The sequence below is a fragment of the Pristis pectinata genome, chromosome 3, assembly GCF_009764475.1.
Source record: "Pristis pectinata isolate sPriPec2 chromosome 3, sPriPec2.1.pri, whole genome shotgun sequence".
Lineage (NCBI taxonomy): Eukaryota > Metazoa > Chordata > Chondrichthyes > Rhinopristiformes > Pristidae > Pristis > Pristis pectinata.
In genome coordinates this window covers 125227076-125250731 of record NC_067407.1, presented here as the reverse complement: position 1 = coordinate 125250731, position 23656 = coordinate 125227076, and the positions used below count along the sequence as shown (strand labels likewise).

Here is a 23656-nt window from a genome sequence, read left to right as displayed (position 1 = left end):
TTTTTCCAAGCTGGGGGTTACAAATGACAAACAGAAAAATCAGGATGAAAGGTCTTTCTTTGCCTGAAATCTCTGTGTTCAGTGCAATGACTGCAGTGCTTTGGTTCATCACCCTGCTTTATTGCTGCACTGGATTGCCCCTTTTTAGGCTGTGACTGTTGGCCTGAAGTTTGCTGCAGTGATTTTGGTGATGTGTTGCAAGTTCCTGTGGAGCTGGGTAGGACAGGTGTATACCACCCATTGCAGATCCACACTGTGGGATATGCCTCCTGAGGGACACTGGCATCCTATCCTGTTCTTTCCCGTCTCCCCCTTGGAATGTTCTGAGGAAGAAAGCACGTTAGCAAGACTGCTGGCATTCAGTCTTGGAGAGGCTGGTTCCCTGACATCCTGTTCCCCAGATGTTGGGAAGGTCAGTGCTTCAGCATTCAGTTCCCCATTGTTTATGAGGCCAGTGCCCTGACATTTGGTTCCTAAATAAGATATCTTTATTAGTCACATGTACATCGAAACACACAGTGAAATGCATCTTTTGCGTAGAGTGTTATGGGGGCAGCCCGCAGGTGTCGCTATGTTTCCGGTGCAAACATAGCATGCCCACAACTTCCTAACCCGTACATCTTTGGAATGTGGGAGGAAACCGGAGCACCTGGAGGAAACCCACGCAGACATTGGGAGAATGCACAAACTCCTTACAGACAGCGGCGGGAATTGAACCTGGATCACTAGTGCTCTAATAGCGTTATGCTAACCACTGCACTACCATGCCAAGCTTGTGCCCTGATATTTTTTTCCTCAGTGTTGGTGAAGCCTGTGCCCTGACCTTCTGTTCCCCAGTGTTGGTGAGACTGCTGCCCCAATGTTCAGTTCTTCTGTGTTGGTGAGGCTGGTTCCCCCAACGTTCAGTTCTTCATTTGGTCAATCATTTAAGGGATGCTCATGCACCAAATTCTCATGATCCCTGGCCACGTGAAAATGGGTGTCATTAAATTCTAGGCCAGAACCTTGATGTTTCGACATATTGTGAGGAAAAAATGCACATCATTCTGCTGTCCAGTATGGAGTTGCAAGTGACCATTAGAGGAGGAGCCTAGATTGATCACTCTGAGGAGTGCTCAGAGGGGACTGTTAGAGAGGGTTGTCCATTGGAAGGGTCATTTGGAGAGGGTAATCAGAGGCAGAAGTGAAATTGTTTGAATTCAAGCAATTACAGCCTTATAAAACACTACATTTTGTTTGCTTTCCTATATGTTTTACTATAATAAGGTTTTGTTAGTATATTCTAGTTAAGGGTTTGTTAGCATTTTCTAGGTATTCTACCTGAAGAAGGGTCCTGACCTGAAATGTTGACCGCCTGTTTTTCTCCACGGATGCTGCCTGGCCTGCTGAGTTCCTCCAGCATCATCATGTTTTTGTTCTTCAAGTCTTGGAATGGTCTTTGTTTGGCTTATGATTCATTTAATATTATTCATCGTTGCCTAAGAATATGGCCACTGCCTTTTAGTTATGGCCCTGATGGTGACAGAACAACACACTCAGTGAGCCTGCTCCTTCACCAGTGCTTTCCTATTGTTCCTTTTGCTCACATTGAATGGTCATCTTCCAGCCCATGGCCCCATAATTCAAATGAGGGAAAGGAGAGAACTAGTCTGTGCTTGTGGGGTGAAGGAACCAGCTGAGAAGGTTCACTTTTTGCTTGCAGTGCTTCAGAAACAAATTTTTTTGTTGCGTTTGCATATTTGCTTAAGAACCACTTTTGAAACATCCATTCTGTATTTCTGATTTGGTGAATTGAAATGGAATAAATGCAGAAATAAATGCCACAATGAGCAACAAGGTCCTTGAACACTAGGAAACACTCAGCAGTCGAGCAACATCCGTGGGAGAGAGAAAAAGCATTTAACTTTTACTTCAATGACCTTTCCTCAAGTGTTGCCTGACCAGCTGAATGCAGTTTGGATTTAGAGCAACTGCAGGTTTTGATTGATATGATTTTCAAAGTTTCATTTTGGCAGGGGACACCTGAAAGACAATGTAACTTCATAGAATCTTTGGAAACTTGCCGTTATAAAGGAGTTATTATTTTGATCATCAGAGGGACACAAGAAAGACTGTGATGGTGTAAATCTGAAGCAACACACAAAAAAATGCTGGAGGAACTCAGCAGGTCAGGCAGCATCTGTGGAGGGAAATAAACAGTCAACGTTTCGGGCCGAGACCCTCCATCAGGACTGGAAAGAGAGAGGACAGAAGCCAAAATAAAAGGGTGGGGGAAGGGGGAGGAGCACGAGCTGGCGGGTGATCATGTTTGGAATAACTAGGTTCCAAGGCAACCTAAATCTGTTTATTTCTAGAACGTAATGCCACTGTCAGCGGGATTGTTTAAAAGTGAACGCAGGAACCCGATACCACAGTGTCCTCCTCGACTTCATGTCCAGTACCTTACTCCCGTGCTGTGGAGCAGAGTGCCAAACGAGTTCTTAAAGGTGGACGTCAGTCGTGTTAGTGACCGCCATGGATGGCAGGTGCAATGTACAGAACCTTTAAGATTCATGTCTTTACATATTCCTGAAGAGAACAGGTGAGCATTCAAGAGTCTCATTGAGGCAATACTCCAGTATTCTGTGAACATTTAATAAAATGTGTGCTCTAATTGTGGTCAATCACAGCAGTGCACATCTAATATAAATATTTTGATTCCCACTCGTTGAACATAATCCATTTAATGATCCACTTGTGTTTTGACACATGCAGCTGGGAAACTGTCCTGAGCTTCTCTGTGGGAAGCATGAAAGTCTAGAGTGCAATAAGCCTGGACTAAACTGGTCTATATTTTGATATATAATTGAGGCAATGTTAATATTGAAAAAGGGTGAGATTAAAGGCTGGTTAAAAAAAATGCGGCAAAGGAATATGTGAAGAGATTCAAACAAGGGATAAGAATAACAGTTTTTGTGCAGTGGGTTGAATGACCCTTTCCTTTATAATATTCATGCATTTCTCCCAAAGCACGATTCGTAGAGTTATATAGCTCGGAAACATAAATACGATACTCATTCGTACTGACCAAGATGCCTATCAAAACTGGCCCCAGTTGCCTGCGTTTGGCCTATATCTTTCTAAACTTTTCCTGTCCTTGTACCTGTTCAAATGTCTTTTGAATGTTACAATTGTACCCGTTTCTACCATTTCCTCTGGCAGCTCGTTTCGTATACCCACCACCCTCCGTGTGAAGAACTAGCCCCTCAAATCTCTTTTAAATCTTTTTCCTCTCACCATAAACCTATGCCCTCTAGTTATAGACTCCCCTACCCTGGGAAAAAGCTATGATAATCTACACAATCTATGCCCCTCGTGATTTTATAAACCTTTATGAGGTCACCCCTTTGCCTCCTTTCCTTCAGGGAAACAGTCCTAGCTTGTGCAGTCTCTCCTTATAACTTAAGCCCTGCAGTCCAGGCAAAGTCCTTGTGAACCTTTTCTGCACCCTCTCTAGCTTAATCATTTCTCTCCTATAGGGTGGCAACCAGAACTGTGCACAATGTTCCAAGTGTGGTCCAACCAACATTTTGTACAACTGTAACATAACGTCCTGATTCTTGTGCCACAGCCAATGAAGGCAAGCACGCTGTACACCTTCTTCACCTCCCTACCTGTGATTTAGCATTGTCCACAACAACATCTGTTGGTTGGCATGCTTGGAGACTTCGCCTGGGTTGGAAAGGCTGCGTATGATGCAAACTCTGGCCTTCTCTAACTGTCTGAAGTACTGTAAATTCTACTTTAAAGAAAAGACAGAAGGCTTGCAGAGGACTTATAGTTACTGTAAACATTAACCTTTCCTTTGGTTCTTTATGATATGTAGGGCTTTGGATATCTTGGAGCTTACAGAGCATGAGGACCTGCTGAAATTTCACTACCATACCTTGCGTTTGTATTCCGCAGTTTGTGCTCTGGGCAATAACCGAGTGGCCCATGCCCTTTGCAGCCATGTGGATGAGTCTCAATTGCTGTACGCAATAGATAACAAATATGTACCTGGCTTGCTGCGGACAGGTTATTATGATCTACTCATTGACACTTACCTTAATACCTATGCCACTGCTAGGCTGATGATGAACAATGAATTCATCGTTCCCATGACAGATGAAACCAAGAGTATTACTTTGTTTCCGGATGATAACCGAAATCATGCTGTCCCTGGAGTTGGCCTCAGCACCTCACTCAGACCTAGGATGCAGTTCTCTTCGGCCAGTTTTGTCACTGTGACTGGGGAGTGCTTCCAATACAGTCCAGAGTTTCCATTGGACATCCTGAAGGCCAAAACGATTGAAATGTTGACAGAGGCTGTGCAGGAAGGCAGTCTCCATGTGCGAGACCCAGTTGGTGGTAGTACTGAGTTCCTCTTTGTACCCCTTATCAAGCTCTTCTACACGCTCCTCATTATGGGCATCTTCTGCAGCGAGGACTTGAAGCATATATTGCAGCTGATAGAGGCCAGTGTGTTTTCTGAGGAGACCGAGGCAGTTGAAGAGAAGAGTGAGAGGGATGTAACCAAAGATGAACAGAAGACCGAAGGAAGTGATGAGGAGTTCAGAAGTGAACATGTTCCCAAGGAAGGGTTATTGCAGATGAAGCTTCCTGAGCCTGTCAAGCTTCAGGTAACACTTAATTCCATGTTAATATGCTCTTGACTATGAGAGGTGAGAAGCCTGCCTGGTGTTCATCTCTTGCAGGATGCCCCCAGTCACATTTATTGTTGGTGACCATCTTGGAATTTTTAGTGCTGGTTGTTTTTATATATAATTTCATCCTATTGATATTTTACTTTAGGTTATTGAGACAACCATTACTTTTCTGTATATTATGCTTAAGAATGCAAGAAACAGAAGTGGTAGTTTGCCTATCAGTCACAGAGTCATACAGCATGGAAGCAGGCCCTTAGGCTTAACTGGTCCATGCTGAACAAGATTCCTATCTAAGTTAGTCCCATTTGCCCGCATTTGGTCCATATCCCTCTAAATCTTTCTTATCCATGTACCTCGAAGCTGCGCCATCATTTAATAAGATCATGGTGGATCCAATGTTGGCTTCAACCCCATCCTCCCTGCTTTCTCCCTATACTTCTTGAGTCCCTTGAAATTCAAATGTTTGTCATTCTCCACCTTAAATGTATTCAATGACTCTGTCTCCATAGCTCCAGGGGTCAGAATTTTACATCGCCTGGATTGTCTGAGAGGAGAAATTCCCCCTCATATTTGTCTTAAACGAGTGACCCCTTATTCTGAAACTATGCCTACTAGTTTAGATACCTCCACATTCTGCCAAAATATGATAAAATCATGTTAACTCCTGACTGACTGTGTTATGATTTCTTAAATATTCTGCCGTTACCTCTTTAATAATGGATTCCAGCATTTTCCCAATGACAGATGTTTGTGTATCTGGTTGTGAACCTGAAAATTAATTCTTGAAAATGTAATTTATTACAAAGCATCTCATAGACTTCAGAGTCACTGACTTGAAAATATACTTCATCTGATAAAGCAAGTTGAAGGGGTAGTTTAATGCAGGTTCCTGAGCAGTGAAGTTCGATTATGCACAAACCCCAGAGTCATGTGCAGTGGAGCAAGCTTTGCATACATTGGATGCCGAAAGCCTTCTGCCTCCTTTCATTGTGCGACCTGCGAAGAATCAGTGTGGAATTAGGTGGGGGATGCAGTACTGCGCTGGAGAGGTAGGGATTAGATTGGGGCAGAAAGACAAGGAATTGGGATGGAGGTAGTAGAGGAAGGATCTGGGGAGATTGCACAGACTTCATGCTGCATTGTTGTAGAGCTGTAGATTGGTATTGGTTTATTATTATCAGTTGTACTGAGGTACAATGAAAAACTTGTCTTGCATATTGTTCATACAGGTCAATTCATTACACAGTGCAGACACATTGAGGTAGTACAGGTAAAAACAATAACAGTACAGAGTAAAGTGTCACAGGTACAGGGAAGTGCATTGCAGGTAGACAATAAGGTGCAAGGTCACAACAAGGTAGATTGTGAGGTCAAGAGTCCATCTCTTCAGGCCAGATTCACCTCAGTGTGATGCTTTCAGTAAATGAATATCAAAAGGCTACAGATTCTGGAAATCTGAAACAAAAGCTGAAAATGCTGACAACCCCCAACAGGTCAGGCAGCATCTATGGAAAAAAGAAGCAGAATTAATGTTTCAGGTCAAAGGCCTGAACCCTCATGAGTCCTGATGAAGGCTCTTCAAAATGTTGATGCTGTTTCTTTTTCCAGATGCTGCCTGACCTGCTGAGCATTTTCTGTTTTGATTAACTTGATTCTATAACTTGCGTGGTTTGAGAGATACTTTTGGAATTTGAGAATTTTATCTTTTTGAAAGTTTTACAGCAGAAGTTAAAGTGCAATAAATGGGAAAGTGACATAAGATCAAAGGAGTTTTGATACATGACTTCTGCAATGACTAATTTAGTGCATGTATGGCTGAGATGAAGTGGGGTTATAGTTTCTGTGTTTGCACATAAATGCAAATTATAGCAAAAAGTTGCTATAAACTTGCAAGAAAGAATCTTCAGTGACACATTGCATGGTTAATCATTACCTAATCACTCCTTTTTAAATGAAGATGCTATTACTTCACTAATTATGTGCCAGTCCGCTGAGATTTGGGTCTGCTCCCACGCATTTCTCACTTGTGGGTGTTTCAAAGTCTTATATCAATGAGACATTGGTATTGAATGCCTGTCAGCCAGACGTACTTCCCCCTTACTATCAAAGAATGAAATACATATATGTTGAAGCTTGTGAATTAATGCTTTGAATGTGGGCTTAATAGTGTACACTTAAGTAAAATTATTCAGTTGTGTTTTTTGTGAGGGTATTCACTTGTGTTTTTTTGTAAAGCTTAACTCCATGAATTATTGAACTTTTTATTTTAACTTGATGTTCATGCATGGGTGTGGATTATCCACTGGGTTTCACTGGTTATAAGTTTATATTCTTACATACTTTCTCCTTTGCCAAAATGATACTAAGGTGTTACGTAATAGGGCAATTTGAATGTAAGGAAGAACTCTTGAGTCACACTCTGTGCTCTAATTACAGACCATCGAAATCATGAGAACGTAGAAAACAAGAAAACAGGAGAAGCCCAATCAGTCCTTCGTGCAAGCGCTGCCATTCAATATAATCATGGCCAATCATCCTGCGTACTCTGTTCCAGCTTTCTTCCTAGATCCCTTTATTCCTTTAACCCTAAGAATAATATCTAACTCATTGAGTCATAGAGTCATACAACATGGAAACGGGCCCTTCGGCTCAACTGGTCCATGCCGACTGAGATTCCCATCTAAGTTGGACCCACTTGCCCGTGTTTGGCCCATATCCCTCTAAACCTTTCCTATCCATGTTCCTATCCAAGTATCTTTTAAATCTTGTTCACGTACCTGCCCCAACCACTTCTGGCAGCTCATTCCATATGCTGACCACCCTCTGGGTGAAAAAGTTGCCCCTCAGGTTCCTATTAAATCTCTCCCCTTTCACCTTAAACCTATGCCCTCAAGTTCTTGATTCCCCAACCCTGGTAAAAAGACTGTGCGCATTGATTCTAAATATGCCCCTCATGATTTTATACACCTCCATAACATCAACCCTCATTCTCCTACGCTCCAATGAAAAAAGTCCCAACCTGCTCAACCTTTCTCCATAACTCAGTCCCTCGAGTCCTGGCAACATCCTTGTAAATCTCCTCTGCAGTTTTCCCAGCATAATGGCATCTTTCCTATAACGGGGTGACCAGAACTGAACACAATAATCCAAACACGGCCTCACCAACATCTTGTACAAGTGCAACATAACGTCCCAATACTTCTGTACTCAATGCCCTGACCAATGAAGGCCAGCGGTCCAAAAGACTTCTTTACCACCCTGTCTACCTGCAATGCCACTTTCAGGGAACTATACACTTACACTCCTAGGTCCCTCCTGTTCTACAACACTGCCGTTGACCATGAAAGTCCAACCCTGATTTGTCTTCCCAAAATACAACATCTCGCAGCTCCTTGTATATATTTAATGATTTGGCTTCAACTGTTCTCTGTGATAGAGATTTCCATAGGTTTACCACTTTCAGGGAGAAGAAATGTCTCCTCATCTCAGTCTCAGTCAGGATCATGGGGGTTGGGTGGGGGGGTGCGGGGAGAGGAGTCAAGGACCAGGGGTCACAATCTAAGGATAAGGGGCAAGGCTGGGAGAGAAGAAATTTCTGCATCTAATTTGTCCATTCTTGTTAGAACTTTGAAATCCAATCTCATTCTTCTCAACTCCAGTAAGCCTAATTGACCCAATCTCGCTTGATATATCAGTCTTATCAACCAGGAATCAGTTTGGGGAACCTTCACTGAACTGTCTACCTTCCTGGAGGAAAGGATATGAAGAGGAAGAAAATACTGCTCTCAACATCAAGTTGCATGTGATAGGGATACCCACCAGGAATTCACATGACAACATCAAGTGTGTAATTTTGGAGCCTTTTGAAACCATGTTATTGTGCACCTGGCTTATGAAGGCCCTCAGTTCAGCACCTCATCTGGAAGCTGACACATCCAACAATACAGCAAATCTCTTTATTTCACAGGCATGGAATCCTAGATTTTGTCGTCAAATCTCTGAAAGGCACAATATAAATTAAAATAAAAAAAACTGCTAATGCTGGAAATCTGAGATAAGAACAAAACCAAAAACACGAAATGCTTGAAACACTCAACAGGTTAGGCAGCATCTGCGGATAGAGAAGCAGAGTTAAAGTTTCAGGTTGAAGAACCTTTGTCAGAACTGCTGAGTGTTTTTTTATTGTCATGCATAATTTATTGTTCTTTCTTTTCCAGAGCTCAGTCACCCAGCCATCATTCCCCACCTTCTACCCACCTCCCTCATTTAAATTCAGAGCAAAGTTAAGGAGAAAAGCTCCAATGTGAGAGAAATAAAAAAATATTCTTTGGAACAAGCTGCCCAGAGATGACCCTAGGGAGACCATGCTGGCATGAGGGGCTGAGTTACCTGCTGTTGCTCCCAATTCATATGTTGGTCTGAGCTTGGGCACTAGATGGAGTGGCGGGGGTGGCAAAGTGAGATGGAGTTGGGGATTTAGGGATTGACAAGGATGGGGAGATTATAAGGTGAGGCCTATTGTTTGAAAGCAACAAGATGAGAAGCCAGGTACACGGGCCTGGTGTTTGAGAATAAGAACAAGCACCATATCCATGATTGGGAAGCTCTGGCAAACCGACTGAAAGCAGGGTATCTGGTTACTGAGAGGGAGAGCAGAAACTATCACTGGCAACCACTTAACTGGTAATGCATTAGTGTTCCCACCTTGTGTTTCCATGCATCAATCAGCTTGCTGTAAAATGGACAGTTGAATCCACATTATCTGAAAGATTTTTTTAAATAATAATTGTCATATCACATCTGTATAAAGGTGATATTTAACTTGTTGTCATTTATTCATCCTATGCTGATATCCTTCATTTAATCTCATCTACATTTTTGCTCACACTTCCTTGAAATTCTCACAAATATCGAGAATGAAGACTTATTTTTCTACCATGTGTGGGAATCTGTAGGGATTATCCTCTTGAGGCCTTATTTACCAATTGCAGCTGAAATTCTGAACTTCATAAATTCTTTTTCAAAACAAATCAGAATTTTATTTTGCATCTTAACCTTATAAGTATGTACATTACATTAAAATGAGATAAAATATTCTTTTCCCTTTGCTCTCATCAAAGAGCAGTCAGATTCAATCAACTTTGATGCCGTTTCCTGTTATAATAAATGTCCCTGGACAAATGGTTAATGGATTTCATAACCATTATAGTGTGAGTGTGCTATTGCACTGGCTAATCCATTTTATCATTTAGGAAGCTCCTTACTGTTAGTCTTGCATGTTTCTCTGACACATTCTATCATTTGCAAGTAAGAGATCTTCTTGGGAATAAAAGTAAAACCCAATCCGAGTCTGGGGACTTATCATTTTTTTTCATTCCTAACCGTACCCTGAATTACTATTGTACAGAAAATCCTGGGCGCACAACATGGGGACATCCTACCAAGCCCTGAAGACAGGATCCCCCAAACATAAGTGTGGGGAAAATGCATGCTGCGGTTAGTGCATTTCAACATGATGAAGTATAACCTGGCCCAGCTTGACCCAACCACATCCCAAGGACTTGTAATGTTTTCTGTACCCAGCCTGATCCAACCCAAACTCAACAATACAGTTGTCTCCCATTGGCCACCAATCAGATAACCAGGCTCAAATGCAATCTGGAAAAAAAGAAGACATTTGAATAAAGATTTAGAGATTGGTTGCCTGAAGTGATTAAATATTCATCAGAGATACAACTTTCAAAAATATTGTTGATAGCCTCAAAGATTTCCCACTCTGAGGCAGCTATTGTTAATTTTGTTGCAGTGCCTGATCATAGTCAAAGACAATAAAGATAAACAAATCCCTCAAAACAAGTTGTCCCAGAAATACATGGAGGTAGAATACATTTTTACATGCATTTCTGGGATCTGGGTATCGTTAACAAGGCCAGTATGCATTGCCCGAGGGAAATTGGGGGTGAGTCGTTTTTGTGAACCACTGCACTTCTTCTAGAGTGCTGTTGGGTAGCTCCAAGATGTAGATCTAGTGATGATGAAGTATTGACAGTATATTTCCAACTCAGGATGATGTACAACTTGGAGAAAAGCCTCCGAGGTGCTGGTGTTCCCAGATGTCTGCTGCCCTTGTCCTCCTTGGTGGAAAGTCATGGATTTGGGATGTGCTGTTGCAGTAGCCTGGATGAGTAACTGCAGTGAACAATGCAGATGGTGTACACTGCAGTCATGGTGTGCCAGTGGTGTAGGGAATGAACATTTAGGGGTGCCAGCAAGCAAGCTGCAAGTGTTGAGCTTCTTGAGAGTTGTTGGCGCTGCTTTCAGGCAAGTGGAGAATTCTCCATCATGCTCCTGACTTGTGCCTTGTAGATGGTGGAAGGGACGAGTCACTCGCTACAGAATATGTAACTTCTGACCTGCTCTGGTAGCCATAGTCTTTATGTGGCTGGCCTACGTGAGTTTCTGGTCAATGATGACTCCCAGAACATTGATAGTGAAGGACTCAGTAAATAATAATACCTTTGAACGGTCTTGGCACTTTTGTGGCATAAACATTACTTGCCATTTATCAGTCTTGGCCTCTATGTGCTCTTTATATGTGTACTAAAGAAGGAAGTCTTTCCCTTTCTTAACTGTAATATGAATGTCTAATATGAAGGTACAAAGTGTGAATAAAAGTGGGATTCTTATGGTCTGAGAAAAAGGTTGTATAATCTTTGTCTCTCATAAGAATAGGATGTTAGGGGATCTAAAAGAAGAGCAGATGGTGAAATAGACAAGAAACAAACAATCTGCTGGAGGAACTCAGTGGGTTGAACAACATCTGTGAGGGGAAAGGAATTGTTGACATTTCAGGTCAGAACGTTTCAGGACTGAAATGTCGACAATTTCTTTCTTCCCCACAGGTGTGTTGACTCACTGAGTTCCTCCGGCAGGTTGTTCATTGCTCCAGATTCCAGCATCTGCTGTCTATTGTGTCTCCAAAACTTGGAATAAATAAAAATATGGGAGGTCTTGAGATGCCAACAACTTTTGGAGTTTTTTGTGGTTTTGGTTGGAGCTGACAGAACAGAATCAATAACTGTGTAATCCATAACTTTTCCTTCAAAATAAATTTCCTTAAGATTTTCTAATAGATAAAACAATTAAGAACATTTAGAAGAGAGGAACTTTCAACAGTCTGTACTAAATAAAATTCTCTTCTGGAACAATTTTTGCTTCAAGCTATTATGAAGACATTGCAAAAGAACTGTGTTTAAAGAGTCACCTAAAGTGAGAAGTATTCCATAATTCTTCTACTAACTACTATGAAGAGATACTGGCATAGGTTGAAATATTGACTTCCTTTTCCACAGATGTGCCACCTTCTGCAGTATCTGTGTGACTGTCAACTCCGCCATCGGATTGAAGCCATCGTTGCCTTTTCCGATGACTTTGTGTTAAAGCTCCAGGAGAACCAGAGGTTCCGTTATAATGAAGTGATGCAGGCATTAAATATGTCTGCTGCATTGACTGCCAAGAAAACCAAAGAATTCCGATCACCTCCACAAGAGCAGGTAAGGAAAATTGCACTGGGTGGTCTCGATATTTTCAAGATTCAAGATTCAAGATTTACTTTATTGTCATTTCTCTGAGTATTTACATACACAAAAAAACAAAATACTGTTTCTCACCAGCTCATGTCAGTGCAACAAAAAGAACAGTGATAAATATCTAAAAAAGTCTATAAAAACATCTCTAAAACAAAACTAAAAACATATCAACACCACATATTCATATCTGTTAAAGTGCATTTATGTATTAATAAGTGCTTATTCAGTTCGAGATGAAGTTCAATGTATCAGGTAACTAACTATCAAACAGTTTCTGTATTGAGGTGAGTATGTGCATGTGTGTGGAGGGAGAGCTTATCGGTAGAAGTGGAAGGGGACACAGTCCATTTATGATCCTGACTGCTTGTGGGAAAAAACTGTTCAGCATCCTACTAGATCTAGAGCAGGTGCTCCTATATCTCTTCCCCAATGGCAGGAGGGAAAACAGGTCATGAGAAGGGTGATGAAAGTCCTTAATGATGGCCGTAGCTCTGCGAACACAGTGTTGCTGATAGATCTTCATCAAAAAGGGGAGAGGGGCACCAATGATCCTGCTAGCTGTCTTCCCCATCCTATTGAGCTGCTGTTGTTTGTAGGCCTTGCAGCTACCAAACCAGGAGGTGAGGCAGTAGGTCAGGATACTTTCAATGGTGCCCCTGTAAAAAGTGATGAGGTGTAGAATAGGGAGGCCTGCCTTTCTGAGTCTCCAGAGGGGGTAAAGCCGCTGCTGGGCTTTTTTAACGATGGCTGCAGTGTTAATAGTGGAGGTCAGATCATCCGCTAGGTGAACCCCCAGGAACTTAATGTTGCTGACCCTCTCCACAGCAGCACCATCAATAGTCAGTGGTGTATGATCATGCTTGCTAGCCCTCCTGAAATCAATCACCATCTCCTTTGTTTTGTCCACATTGAGGGCGAGATTGTGGAATCTGCACCACGCTGTTAGCTGCTCCACCTCCATCCTATATGGAGACTCATCATTGTCACTGACGAGACCCACCACTGTTGTGTCATCAACGAACTTAATGATGTAGTTGGTGCTGAATCTAGCAATGCAGTTGTGTGTGAGCAGGCTAAACAGTAAAGGGCTCAGGATGCAGCCTTGAGGTGAGCCTGTGCTCACTGAGATGGTTCCTGATGTATGACTGCCAACTCTAACTATCTGCTGCCGCTGCCTCAGGAGATTGAGGACCCAATTGCAAATGCCAGTATCCACCTCTAACAGCCTCAGCTTTTCCACCAGCTGTTGTGGAATGATCATGTTAAATGCTGAGCTGAAGTCGATGAAGAGGATCCTGGCGTATGTATTCTTCCCCTCCATATGTGACAGTGTGAGGTGCCAAAGTGGAGATTGCATCCTCTGTGGATTGATTGACTCTATATGCAAACTGTAGGGGATCTAAGTTTGCAGGTAAACAGGTCTTAATATGCTGCATGACCAATCGCTCAAAGCATTTCATTATTATTGGAATGCTTTAATTGCATACGTGCAGTCATCCTTAAAAAATTTAATTGAAAGTACTGAATCCCTTGTAGATTTTTATTTATTGCTAGTGTTAATATGATTCATGGGTTTGAATAAATGTGTTTAATATGGAACCATAGCATTTTTATGGCATTTGGCCCATCAAAGCCATACGCTTATCTTAGTAGAACAATCCAGTCATCACCATTCTTTCCTTGTACACCTGGAAGTTAATTTCCTTGCCCAATTTCCTTTGGAAACTCTGAATTGACTCTGGTATTAATTCATCGTGCATTCCAGAGGAAGACCGCACTCTGTACAAATAGTTTCTCAAAATGTGTTTGAATTCTGAAGTATTACTGTGGATTATTTCTTGATTGAAAATCAGTGGAGTGAAAAATTCCACCTTTTTTTGACTTGGTGCCGTATTTTATATCCTATTACCACATATTACAGGCTCTTCAATCAATGTTGAGTGAAGTGGTAACTGACGACCTGGCAGCTTTTCAGACTGAAACTTATTGAAGCTATCCATCTTTAAAATAGGAAGCCCCATCTTTGCTTTGTGGTTACAGGTTTGAATCAGAGGTGTTCAGCATGCTTCATATTTGGACACAGTCCAGGCTGGTGTGGTGGTACTGAGTAGATGCTGCACTGTTGGAGGAGTTGACTTTTATATAAGACTCAGATCAACTCAGGCCCTGTCTGTCCATTCAGGTGAATGTAAAAGCCCCCATAGCACCATTTGGAGAAGACCACAAGAGCCTAGCCAAAATTGTTTCCTTAATTGAAGAAGGAAAGAGAAGGATTTGTATTTACTACCTTTCATGACCTCAGAGTAGTGGAATTTCCCTCTGTTTAATATTTAACTCTCAACCAACATTACTAAGACTGATTATAGGGTCTTATGAGATCTTACTGTGCACAAAATGGCTGTAATGTTTCCTCTATTACAGCAGTGACCAGAGATTAAAAGAACTTCATTGCTGGTAAATCCAAAGGTTATGGAAGAGTCTACACTGTGTGCCTTTTTTCTTTCTCTTTTCCTTCCTATGTTCAATAACTTGACATAAGGTAGCTTCCCTTTGAGAGTTTGTCGCTGAAAGTCATTCTTGGGCTGTGTGGGTGTGAATTCATTCACGCTATGCATAGTCCTGTCGGGATTCACTGGGATGACATGGAGAAATCGATCAAAGTTTCCACATATCTGGCAATCAATAGAAAAAATATAATTAGAGACCTTTATATATGCAACTTCCAGGGTTTTACCAGGTGTGTTTATATCATTAGACTGATCATAATTCCTTACTCAGTTGACATCTGGGAATAATATTTTGAGGAGGTACAACAAAATTACATAAATGTAATATATTTGGGTGGCACGGTGGTGCTGCTAGTAGAACTGCTGCCCCAGCTCTCCAGCCGCCTGGATTCAGTCATGATCTCTGGTGCCGTCTGTGTGGAGTTTGCATGTTTTCCCTGTGACTGCCTGGGTTTCCTCTGGGTGCTCCTGTTTCTTTCCGCATCCCAAAGGTGTGTAGGTTGGTAGGTTAATTGGACTCTGTAATTTGCCCCTGGTGTGTTAATGAGTGGTAGAATCTTAGGGAATGGGAACGTGATGAGAAAGAGAAATGGGATTAGTGTCAAATTAGTGTAAATGAGTGCTTGATGGTTGGTGCGGACTCAATGAAAAACTATTTCTTAACCTCTTTCAAAAGATATCCCTCAAGAACTCCTGAATATTTCTGTATATTATCTGAACAAATAATTTACATGTACCTGCCAAGCATAGTTGGCAAAGAACCAAATGCTGGTAAATGGGAATAGTATAGATAGGTGCTAAATGGTTGGCATAGACAGGGTGGGTCAAAGGGCTTGTTCCATGTGCTAAATGATTTTATGACTCTAAGTCTGCTACAGATGGGAAAAGAATGAAAGACCCAAATGCATTTATGGCATTTTGCAAAAATTATACCCCTTCATGCATACAGTGAGCCTGCCCCAATTTTTATTCCAGCAATATGAGAGCTTTGTTGTAAGACTAATATATCTGCTTTATTTTCAGATTAACATGTTGCTGAGCTTTAAAAATGACAGGCGTGAGTGTCCTTGCCCAGTGGAAGTACGTGAAGACCTGTTGGATTTCCACGAAGATCTCATGGCACATTGTGGTCAGTGCTCACTTTGAAATATCCTTCCTATAACTGGGACATACCAGGCAGGGCAATGCTTAATTCATATGATATCTGAAATAAAGTTTTTCCCCAATTAACTCATGGTGCTTTACACAAACCTTTTACACATTAGCAGTATAATGATTTGCTGTGGGAAGAGTAGAATCAAATGATGAGAGAATCATCAATGAATTCGAAGGTAATTGCGACTAACGTCACTATTTGAAAGGAAACAAGCATGGTTGAACTTTGCAGTGGTGAAGATCAATGTTCGACACAGCGAGATTCTCACAGGAGAAAATTAAATCTGCTGGGGATAGGTTGCGATCAGGAATCGGTCAAGGAGAGGCATTGGACGGTGAGGTTGTGCTCATCAAAGAGAGTGAAGGTCAAGTGCTGGGGAGAGCTTGGTGTTAGGTCAGGGTGGGTTGGGGGTTGGGAGGGCTGGTTGGCGTCAGATGAGGGTGAGCTAACCAAGGGAGAGCCAGGTAAATAAGTAACCTGAGGAACATCTACCTGTGTTGGTTGTTATTACCTGCCTGGAGCCTGCTGAGGGAGACCTCTTTTATGAAGAGCAGGCATTATGAAGGCTTCACTTCTTCATGAGCAGCCTGCAGATGGTGTGGGACGTATATGGATTAGCATGCCAGACATGCTGAGGACTCAAGAAGAAAAATCATGGTTTTGCAACCCACACATTAAGTCCTTGATTTTAATTATATTTATTTTTCATAGGAATTGGATAACATACTGCACAAAAATGTGGCAATGTGCCATCCAATTTCTGGGCATTGATGTTTTAGTGAGAAGTCAGTGTTAATTAAAGATTTACTGATAAATCTTGACTCTTCCTGCATCAGGTGCATTTGTGAATTGAGAAAATCTATCCAAAGCATCTGGCACCAGGAAAATATTGTCAATTTAACTTTGCAGTATCTTCCGCATTTGTTAACACAATGTAAACAGAAACAATCATTTTCTTGTTCACAAATTTTATTGACATTTTGATGAAAAGAGTCTGTAATTTTATTGATTACTTAGAAGTTAAATCAATCGATACAGTAGCATGAGTTTTTTCATTGGAAGTAAATAGGGAAATTTAAATGGGTCAACTTAAAACAACTTCGCGCAGTGATCCCTCTTCCTTGCTTTGTCTTCTGACAGTCGTTAATTTGGTTGGGGTTCAGGGGTTAAGTGGAATGGTTATGCTTACTCTGTTTCAGGAATTGAGTTGGAAGAAGAAGAAGCAAACAATGATGACAGTGACTCCACAATCAGGGGCCGTCTGATGAACCTGGTAGAAAAAGTGACGTACTTAAAGAAAAGGCAGAAAGAGAATCCAATGGAACCAGAAGCAAAGAAGCCCAGTGAGTGTTTCTAATGTTCCACACAATTGCCATTCAAGGGATGTCAGTTGGAACCCCATGGTTACAACAGCCAGAATGTATTACATTTCAACACCAGACATGCACACGAAAGCTTCTTTATTACATGTGATGACTTAATTGTAGTATTTAAGTTTAACATGGTATTTCTCCATGGTATTCTGCAAAGGTGTTTCATAAAGTCCATTGAAGTGATTGTCTGATTTTGATTTATTTTCAGCCACTCTTCAACAGTTGATCTCTGAGACAATGGTACGGTGGGCCCAAGAGTCAGTGATTGAAGATCCAGAGCTTGTTAGAGCCATGTTTGTCTTGCTGCATCGGCAGTATGATGGCATTGGCGAGCTCGTTCGTGCTTTACCCAAGACCTACACAATAAATAGAGTGTCTGTGGAGGACACAATAAATTTACTTGCTTCACTGGGCCAGATCAGATCTCTTCTAAGTGTTAGGATGGGTAAAGAAGAGGAAAAGTTGATGATCCGTGGGCTTGGGTGAGTGAGCAAAATTTAGCCTTTGTTTAGTTCAAGTAGATACATAATGTGTGCAATAGTATGGAAATTAATTAGAATTCAAATTTTAGGGGTGGTATAGAGTTGTGCCAAGAAATTTGTTCCTGGCTGGTAGCACTAAACAACCAGTGCATTAGTGTCACCATGTAATACTCTGCGACTCAAATCCATTGACCGCAGTGGAATGAATTTTGGAGTGAGAGTAGAATGTGTTGATGTCACCATATAGTGCATTTAGTACCACTAACCACTAATTTCTAGATATTACTCTTTTCAAACTGAGAAACAATTTGAATGTGATACAATGGATATTGAATGGCTGTTATTTCTGCGTAACATTCATCCCTCAAGCTCTTTTGGAGTGCTGGAGCTAGCACATTTTTGTCCATGGTGTAGCATAGTGTAGTATAGAGAGGACAATAGACTTATCTACCCACTCCTCCACAGGGTCACATTAAGGTCGATACTTTCAAAGTGGGGGAGGAGGTTCTCATCGTTAGATTGTAACTTGACACCATTTACCATTCTCTCTTGGAGCTAATTTTAACTTAATTCATCTATGGGGAAATGGATAGAAATTGACTTGTGCTCTGTCTTATTTTACTCTCCATTGAAGTCATTTGGATGAGGTGTAAAAAAACAATATTTCGTCCAAAGCTGTGAATTCCCCAGCTGGTGATCTGGATTAAAGTTATTCCCACTTATCTGATGGGAGGGTTTGAGGAAATTGAGAAAGCTGTTCTACAAAAGAGTTTTGCAAAGGAGATTACCTGTTCTCTAACAACTGACTTTCAAGCTCTGAATATAGTGAGGGGAGTGAAATGTCACGGCAGGGCACCCAGGCCTACTCTGAAAAGTCCTGATTTGTTTCTTAACCAAAATGCACGTATGTGAGAGCTCAACTATGCTGCAGATCTGAGAGAATAGTTCCTGATGTAAGGCAAGTGTTGGCGATGTGTTTACACAGCTCACACTGTTTGGGAGAGAGGCAGAATGTCTTCTTGGAGGTAGATTGCAGAACTCCTAAGAAATCATTCTAACATGTAGGCCAAGCATTAAAACAGCTATTTCATATTTAGGGAACTATACAAACGTCTTTGAATTTGGGCATTACAAAGAGTTAATAATAAATACATATTTGGTATGAGAAAAGAAAGCAGGTTTCTTGCCAACAGCCTTAGTCGTGGAAGAGATGTGGATGTTCTGGAAACTACAGTCTTAGCTAATGAGAAAAGCTGAACATGGAGCCCAACAGATTTTAGCTGCTGCACTCTGAAGGGATATTCTCATATTTCATATTTTTCATGACACAGAAAGGGGCTATTTAGCCCATTGAATCTATACTGTGTTTCATTGCAATCCCATCAATCCCATCCCCCCATCTATCCCATTAACCCATTAATTTCCCTGTAATCTATTCTCTCTCACATACCTGTTGACTCCCCACAATTCTGCTGCCACTCACCTGCCCAACGGCACATCTTTGGGAATGGGAGGAAACTGAAGCACCCCAGGGAAACCTGCACTATCACAGAGGGAACATGCAAACTCCACACAGACAGTACCTGGGATCAGGATTGAATCTGGATGGCATTAACCGCTGAATCACCATGTTTCCCCCATGTGATTCACGAAGGAGATCATTTGGTCCATCAAATCCAGGCTGGCTTTATGCAACAGAAATCCAGTGACTCCCACTCCCCCACCTATCACCCTATCGCCCTGTCAACATAGAATCAAAGAAAATTTACTTTGCAGAAGAAAACCATTTGGTCCACACCGATCGATAAAGAGATACACCACAATATGATTGAGTTCAGTTTCAAATTTGAAAGGAGAAGCTGATAGCAGGTGTGTCAATATTTCAGTGGAACAAAGGAAATTACAGTGGCATGAGAGAGAACTGGCCCAAATTGATTGGAAAAGTAAGCTAGTTGGAGGGACGGCAGAGCAGAAATGGATGGAATTTCTACAAGAAATAAGGAAAATGCAGGATAGATATATTCCAAGAAAAAAAAAGGTTATGAATGGAAAAATAGCAAAAATACGGATAATGAGAGAGGTTAAGGCTAAAGTAAAAGCAAAAGGGAGGGCATACAAGGAAGCAAAAATTAGTGGGAAAACAGAAGACTGGGAAACTTTTAAAAACTTAAACTAAGAAGGTCATTAGGAAAGAAAAGATGAATTGTGAAAGGAAGTTGGCAGATAACATTCAAAAAGATACCAAGAGTTTTTTTAAATATATGAAGAGTAAAAGAGAGACATGGGTTGATATAGGACCAATTGAAAACGGTGCGGGAGAGATTATGATGGATAACAAAGAGATGGCAGAGGAACTAAATGAGCATTTTGCATTGGTCTTCACTGTGGAGGACATCAGCAATATACCTGATAGTCAGGGGTCTCGGGATAGAACTGAGTTCAGTCAAGATTACTAGAGAGAAGGTGCTCAGGAAGCTAAATGGACTAAAGACAGATAAGTCTCACAGACCAGATGAGGTGCACCCCCGGGTTCTAAAGGAGGTGGCTTTAGAGATTGCGGAGGCATTGGTGATAATTTTCCAGGAATCATTAGACTCCGGCATGGTTCCGGGGGACTGGAGGGTTGCAAATGTAGTTCCACTGTATAAGAAAGGTGGGAGGCAGCATAAAGGAAATTACAGACCTATTAGTCTGACATCGGTGGTGGGAAAGTTATTGAAATCGACCCTCAAGGATGAGGTTATGGAATACCTAGAGGTGCAAGGTAAGATAGGTCCAAGCCAGCATGGTTTCGTGAAGGGAAGATCCTGCCTGACCAACCTATTGGAGTTTTTTGAGGAAATCTCAGGTAGGGTGGATAAGGGAGAGGCTGTGGTTGTTGTGTATTTAGACTTTCAAAAGGCCTTCCACAAGGTGCCGCACAAGAGGCTGCTTAATAAGATGAGAGCTCATGGAATTACAGGTAGGATATTTGAATAGGTGGAGCATTGGCTGGTAGGCAGAAAGCAAAGGGTGGGAATAAAGGGATCCTGTTCTGGTTGGCTACCGGTTACCAGTGGTGTTCCGCAGGGGTCGGTGTTGGGGCCGCTTCTTTTTACTTTGTACATTAATGATTTGGATAATGGAGTAAATGGTTTTGTGGCTAAATTTGCAGATGACACCAAGATAGGTGGAGAAGTAGGGAGTATTGAAGAAACAGGAAGGTTGCAGAGAGACTTAGATAGTTTAGGAGAATGGGCAAAGAAATGGCAAATGAGATTCAATGTTGAGAAATGTGCCGTTGTACACTTTGGAAAAAGAAATAAACGGGCAGATTATTATCTAGATGGGGAGAAAATTCAAAGTACAGAAGTGCAAAGGGACTTGGGGGTACTCTTGCAGGATACCCTAAAGGTTAACCACCAGGTCGGATCAGTGGTAAAGAAAGCGAATACTATGTTGGCATTCATTTCGAGAGGCATAGCATATAAAAGTAAGGAAGTGTTGATGAGGCTCTATGGGGCACTGGTGAGGCCTCATTTGGAGTACTGTGTGCAGTTTTGGGCCCCTTATCTTAGGAAGGATGTACTGATGTTGGGGAGGGTTTAGAAAAGATTTACGAGGATGATTCCCGGAATGAAAGGGCTTGAATATGATGATCGTTTGTCGGCTCTCGGACTGTACTCACTGGAGTACAGAAGAATGAGAGGGGACCTCATAGAAACATTTCGAATGTTGAAAGGACTGGACAGAGTAGATGTGGCTAAGCTGTTTCCCTTGGTGGGTGAGTCCAGGACTAGAGGGCACAGTCTTAGAATTAGAGGGTACTGGTTTAAAACAGAAATGAGGAAAAGTTTCTTTAGCCAGTGGGTGGTGAAATTATGGAATTCTTTGCCACATACAGCTGTGGAGGCCCAATCACTGGGGGTGTTTAAGAAGGAGATTGATAGGTATCTAATTAGTCAAGGTATCAAGGGATATGGGGATAAGGCTGGAAATTGGGGCTAGATAGGAATAGTTTTAGTTTAGCTCATGGAGCAGACTTGATGGACTGAATGGCCTACTGTGTCTTGTGATCTTGTGATCATCTAATCCTTCTTTCTTGCTCTTGGTTCATAGCCCAGCAGCATGCTGCTCTTCAAATGCATATCCAAGTACTGTTTAAATGTGATGAGTGTTTCACTTCTACCACACTTTCAGGCAGTGAGTTCCAGACCCCTGCCATTCTCTAGGTGAAAAACATTTTTCTCATCTCCCCTCTAATACTTCAACAATGACCAAGTCCATTCCCCACGGTTTTTTGACCCATCTCTAAAGGGAAGTGGATTCTTCCTATTTACTCCAGATCGGCCCCCATAAATTTATGTACCTCAGTTAAGTCACACCTTGGCCTCGTCCATTCTAAAGAAAACAACCCCATCCCTCTCTAATCATTACTTATCGCTTTAATTTTCCAGTCCTGCCTGCCTCCTCCTCTGTACTCTCTCTATTGCAACACGCCTTTAATGCATTTATCCATAGCCCTGTGATTAAAAAAAAAGAGCTTATGTTGCTGAAGAAAGAGCTGGAAGATGCACAAATATTAAAAATGAATCTACGTAGCCCTGAACAAAGCTTTGGGGGAGCTCAATAAATGGCCTTGTTGATTGGAAGGACACGATATTGCACACAATCAAGTTCTTGTATACACCCTCAGATGGATGTAAGAGCACAATTTGATTCGATGGCAGAGCAATGGGATTGAGAGGGTTGTGGGAAGAGAGTTAGTGGATCAAATGTTCTCTTTCTCTGTTGTGAAGAAGCACACAATAGAAGAAGAATCTAACTCGTTAGGACCTTGCACCTTATTGTCTGCCTGCACCGCACTTTCTTTGTAGCTTTGACACTTTACTCTGCATTCTGTATTGTTTGACCTTGTACTACCTCAATGCACTGTGTAATGAATTGATCTGTATGAACGATATGCAGGACAAGTTTTTCACTGTACCTCGGTACAAGTGAAAAAATAAACCAATTCCAATTTCAATTCCTTTATTGGTTTTCAACCAATTCCTGCTGTCATATGAATCCACCTCACATTTGTCCAATTCCTAATGTCATTATTAATCTGAGCAATATTTCAGTGAGAAGTGTTGTTTGTGTTTCAGTTGGTATCTCTCTTTACCCTCTGATTCAGAAGGTTCTGGGTTCCAGCCCACTCCAGAGACTTGAGCAGAGTTTCTTGGCTGACACCTCAGTGCATGAGTGGCGAAGTGTTACACTGTCAGGGTGCCATCCTTTGGATGACACATGAAATCAAGTTCTTGTCTGCACCCTTAGATGGATGTAAAGCATGTTTTGATTATATGGCAGAGCAATGGGACTGAGAGAGTTGTGGGCATGGAGTTAGTGGGTCAAATGTTCTCTTTTACTGTTGTGAAGATTCTGTGACTCAGACTTCTCAGAATATTTATTTGTAAAGTGCGTTAGTGCAGCAAAAATAGTAAGTTAGGTTGGCTCATTGCAGAACTGAAGAAAATGAGAACTCTCAGAGCTATGAAAGTAAAGGAACAATTGCAGAATAACTGTAGTGCAATAGACATCTAATATCTAAGTACATTGTGAACATTTATTCTATCAATGACTGTAGAGTTAACAGCCTTTTTTCTTTTGAAATTCATTTTAGCAGTAATTCAATTTTATAGTATCTTGGCTAATATTTGACAAAAATGATTTCATTTACTTTTCAGTGGTTCAATGTCCTTTATTTTTAAATTGAACATGATTATTTCTGCTACACCTGGCATTTTTTATTTTAAAATCAACAATTAAGTAATGGGAAAGGACTTTTCAGAGCAATCGATCAGTGCCCATTTGTGCTTAATAAGTATTTTATTCTCTTG

At 41.4% G+C, this 23656-nt stretch overlaps 1 protein-coding gene across 4 annotated transcripts in view; it reads left to right on the top strand.

The window, feature by feature from the left end:
• ryr2a (ryanodine receptor 2a (cardiac)) overlaps positions 1–23656 on the top strand; it is a 587454-nt gene that overhangs the window by 349868 nt on the left and 213930 nt on the right. For all 4 annotated transcript variants that reach the window (XM_052011297.1, XM_052011295.1, XM_052011296.1 and 1 more), the window contains exons 34-39: positions 2355–2581; positions 3866–4661; positions 12041–12241; positions 15808–15913; positions 17140–17283; positions 17522–17795. In XM_052011297.1, coding sequence (XP_051867257.1) covers positions 2355–2581; positions 3866–4661; positions 12041–12241; positions 15808–15913; positions 17140–17283; positions 17522–17795 — 1748 coding nt within the window. The remainder of the gene's footprint in view (positions 1–2354; positions 2582–3865; positions 4662–12040; positions 12242–15807; positions 15914–17139; positions 17284–17521; positions 17796–23656) is intronic.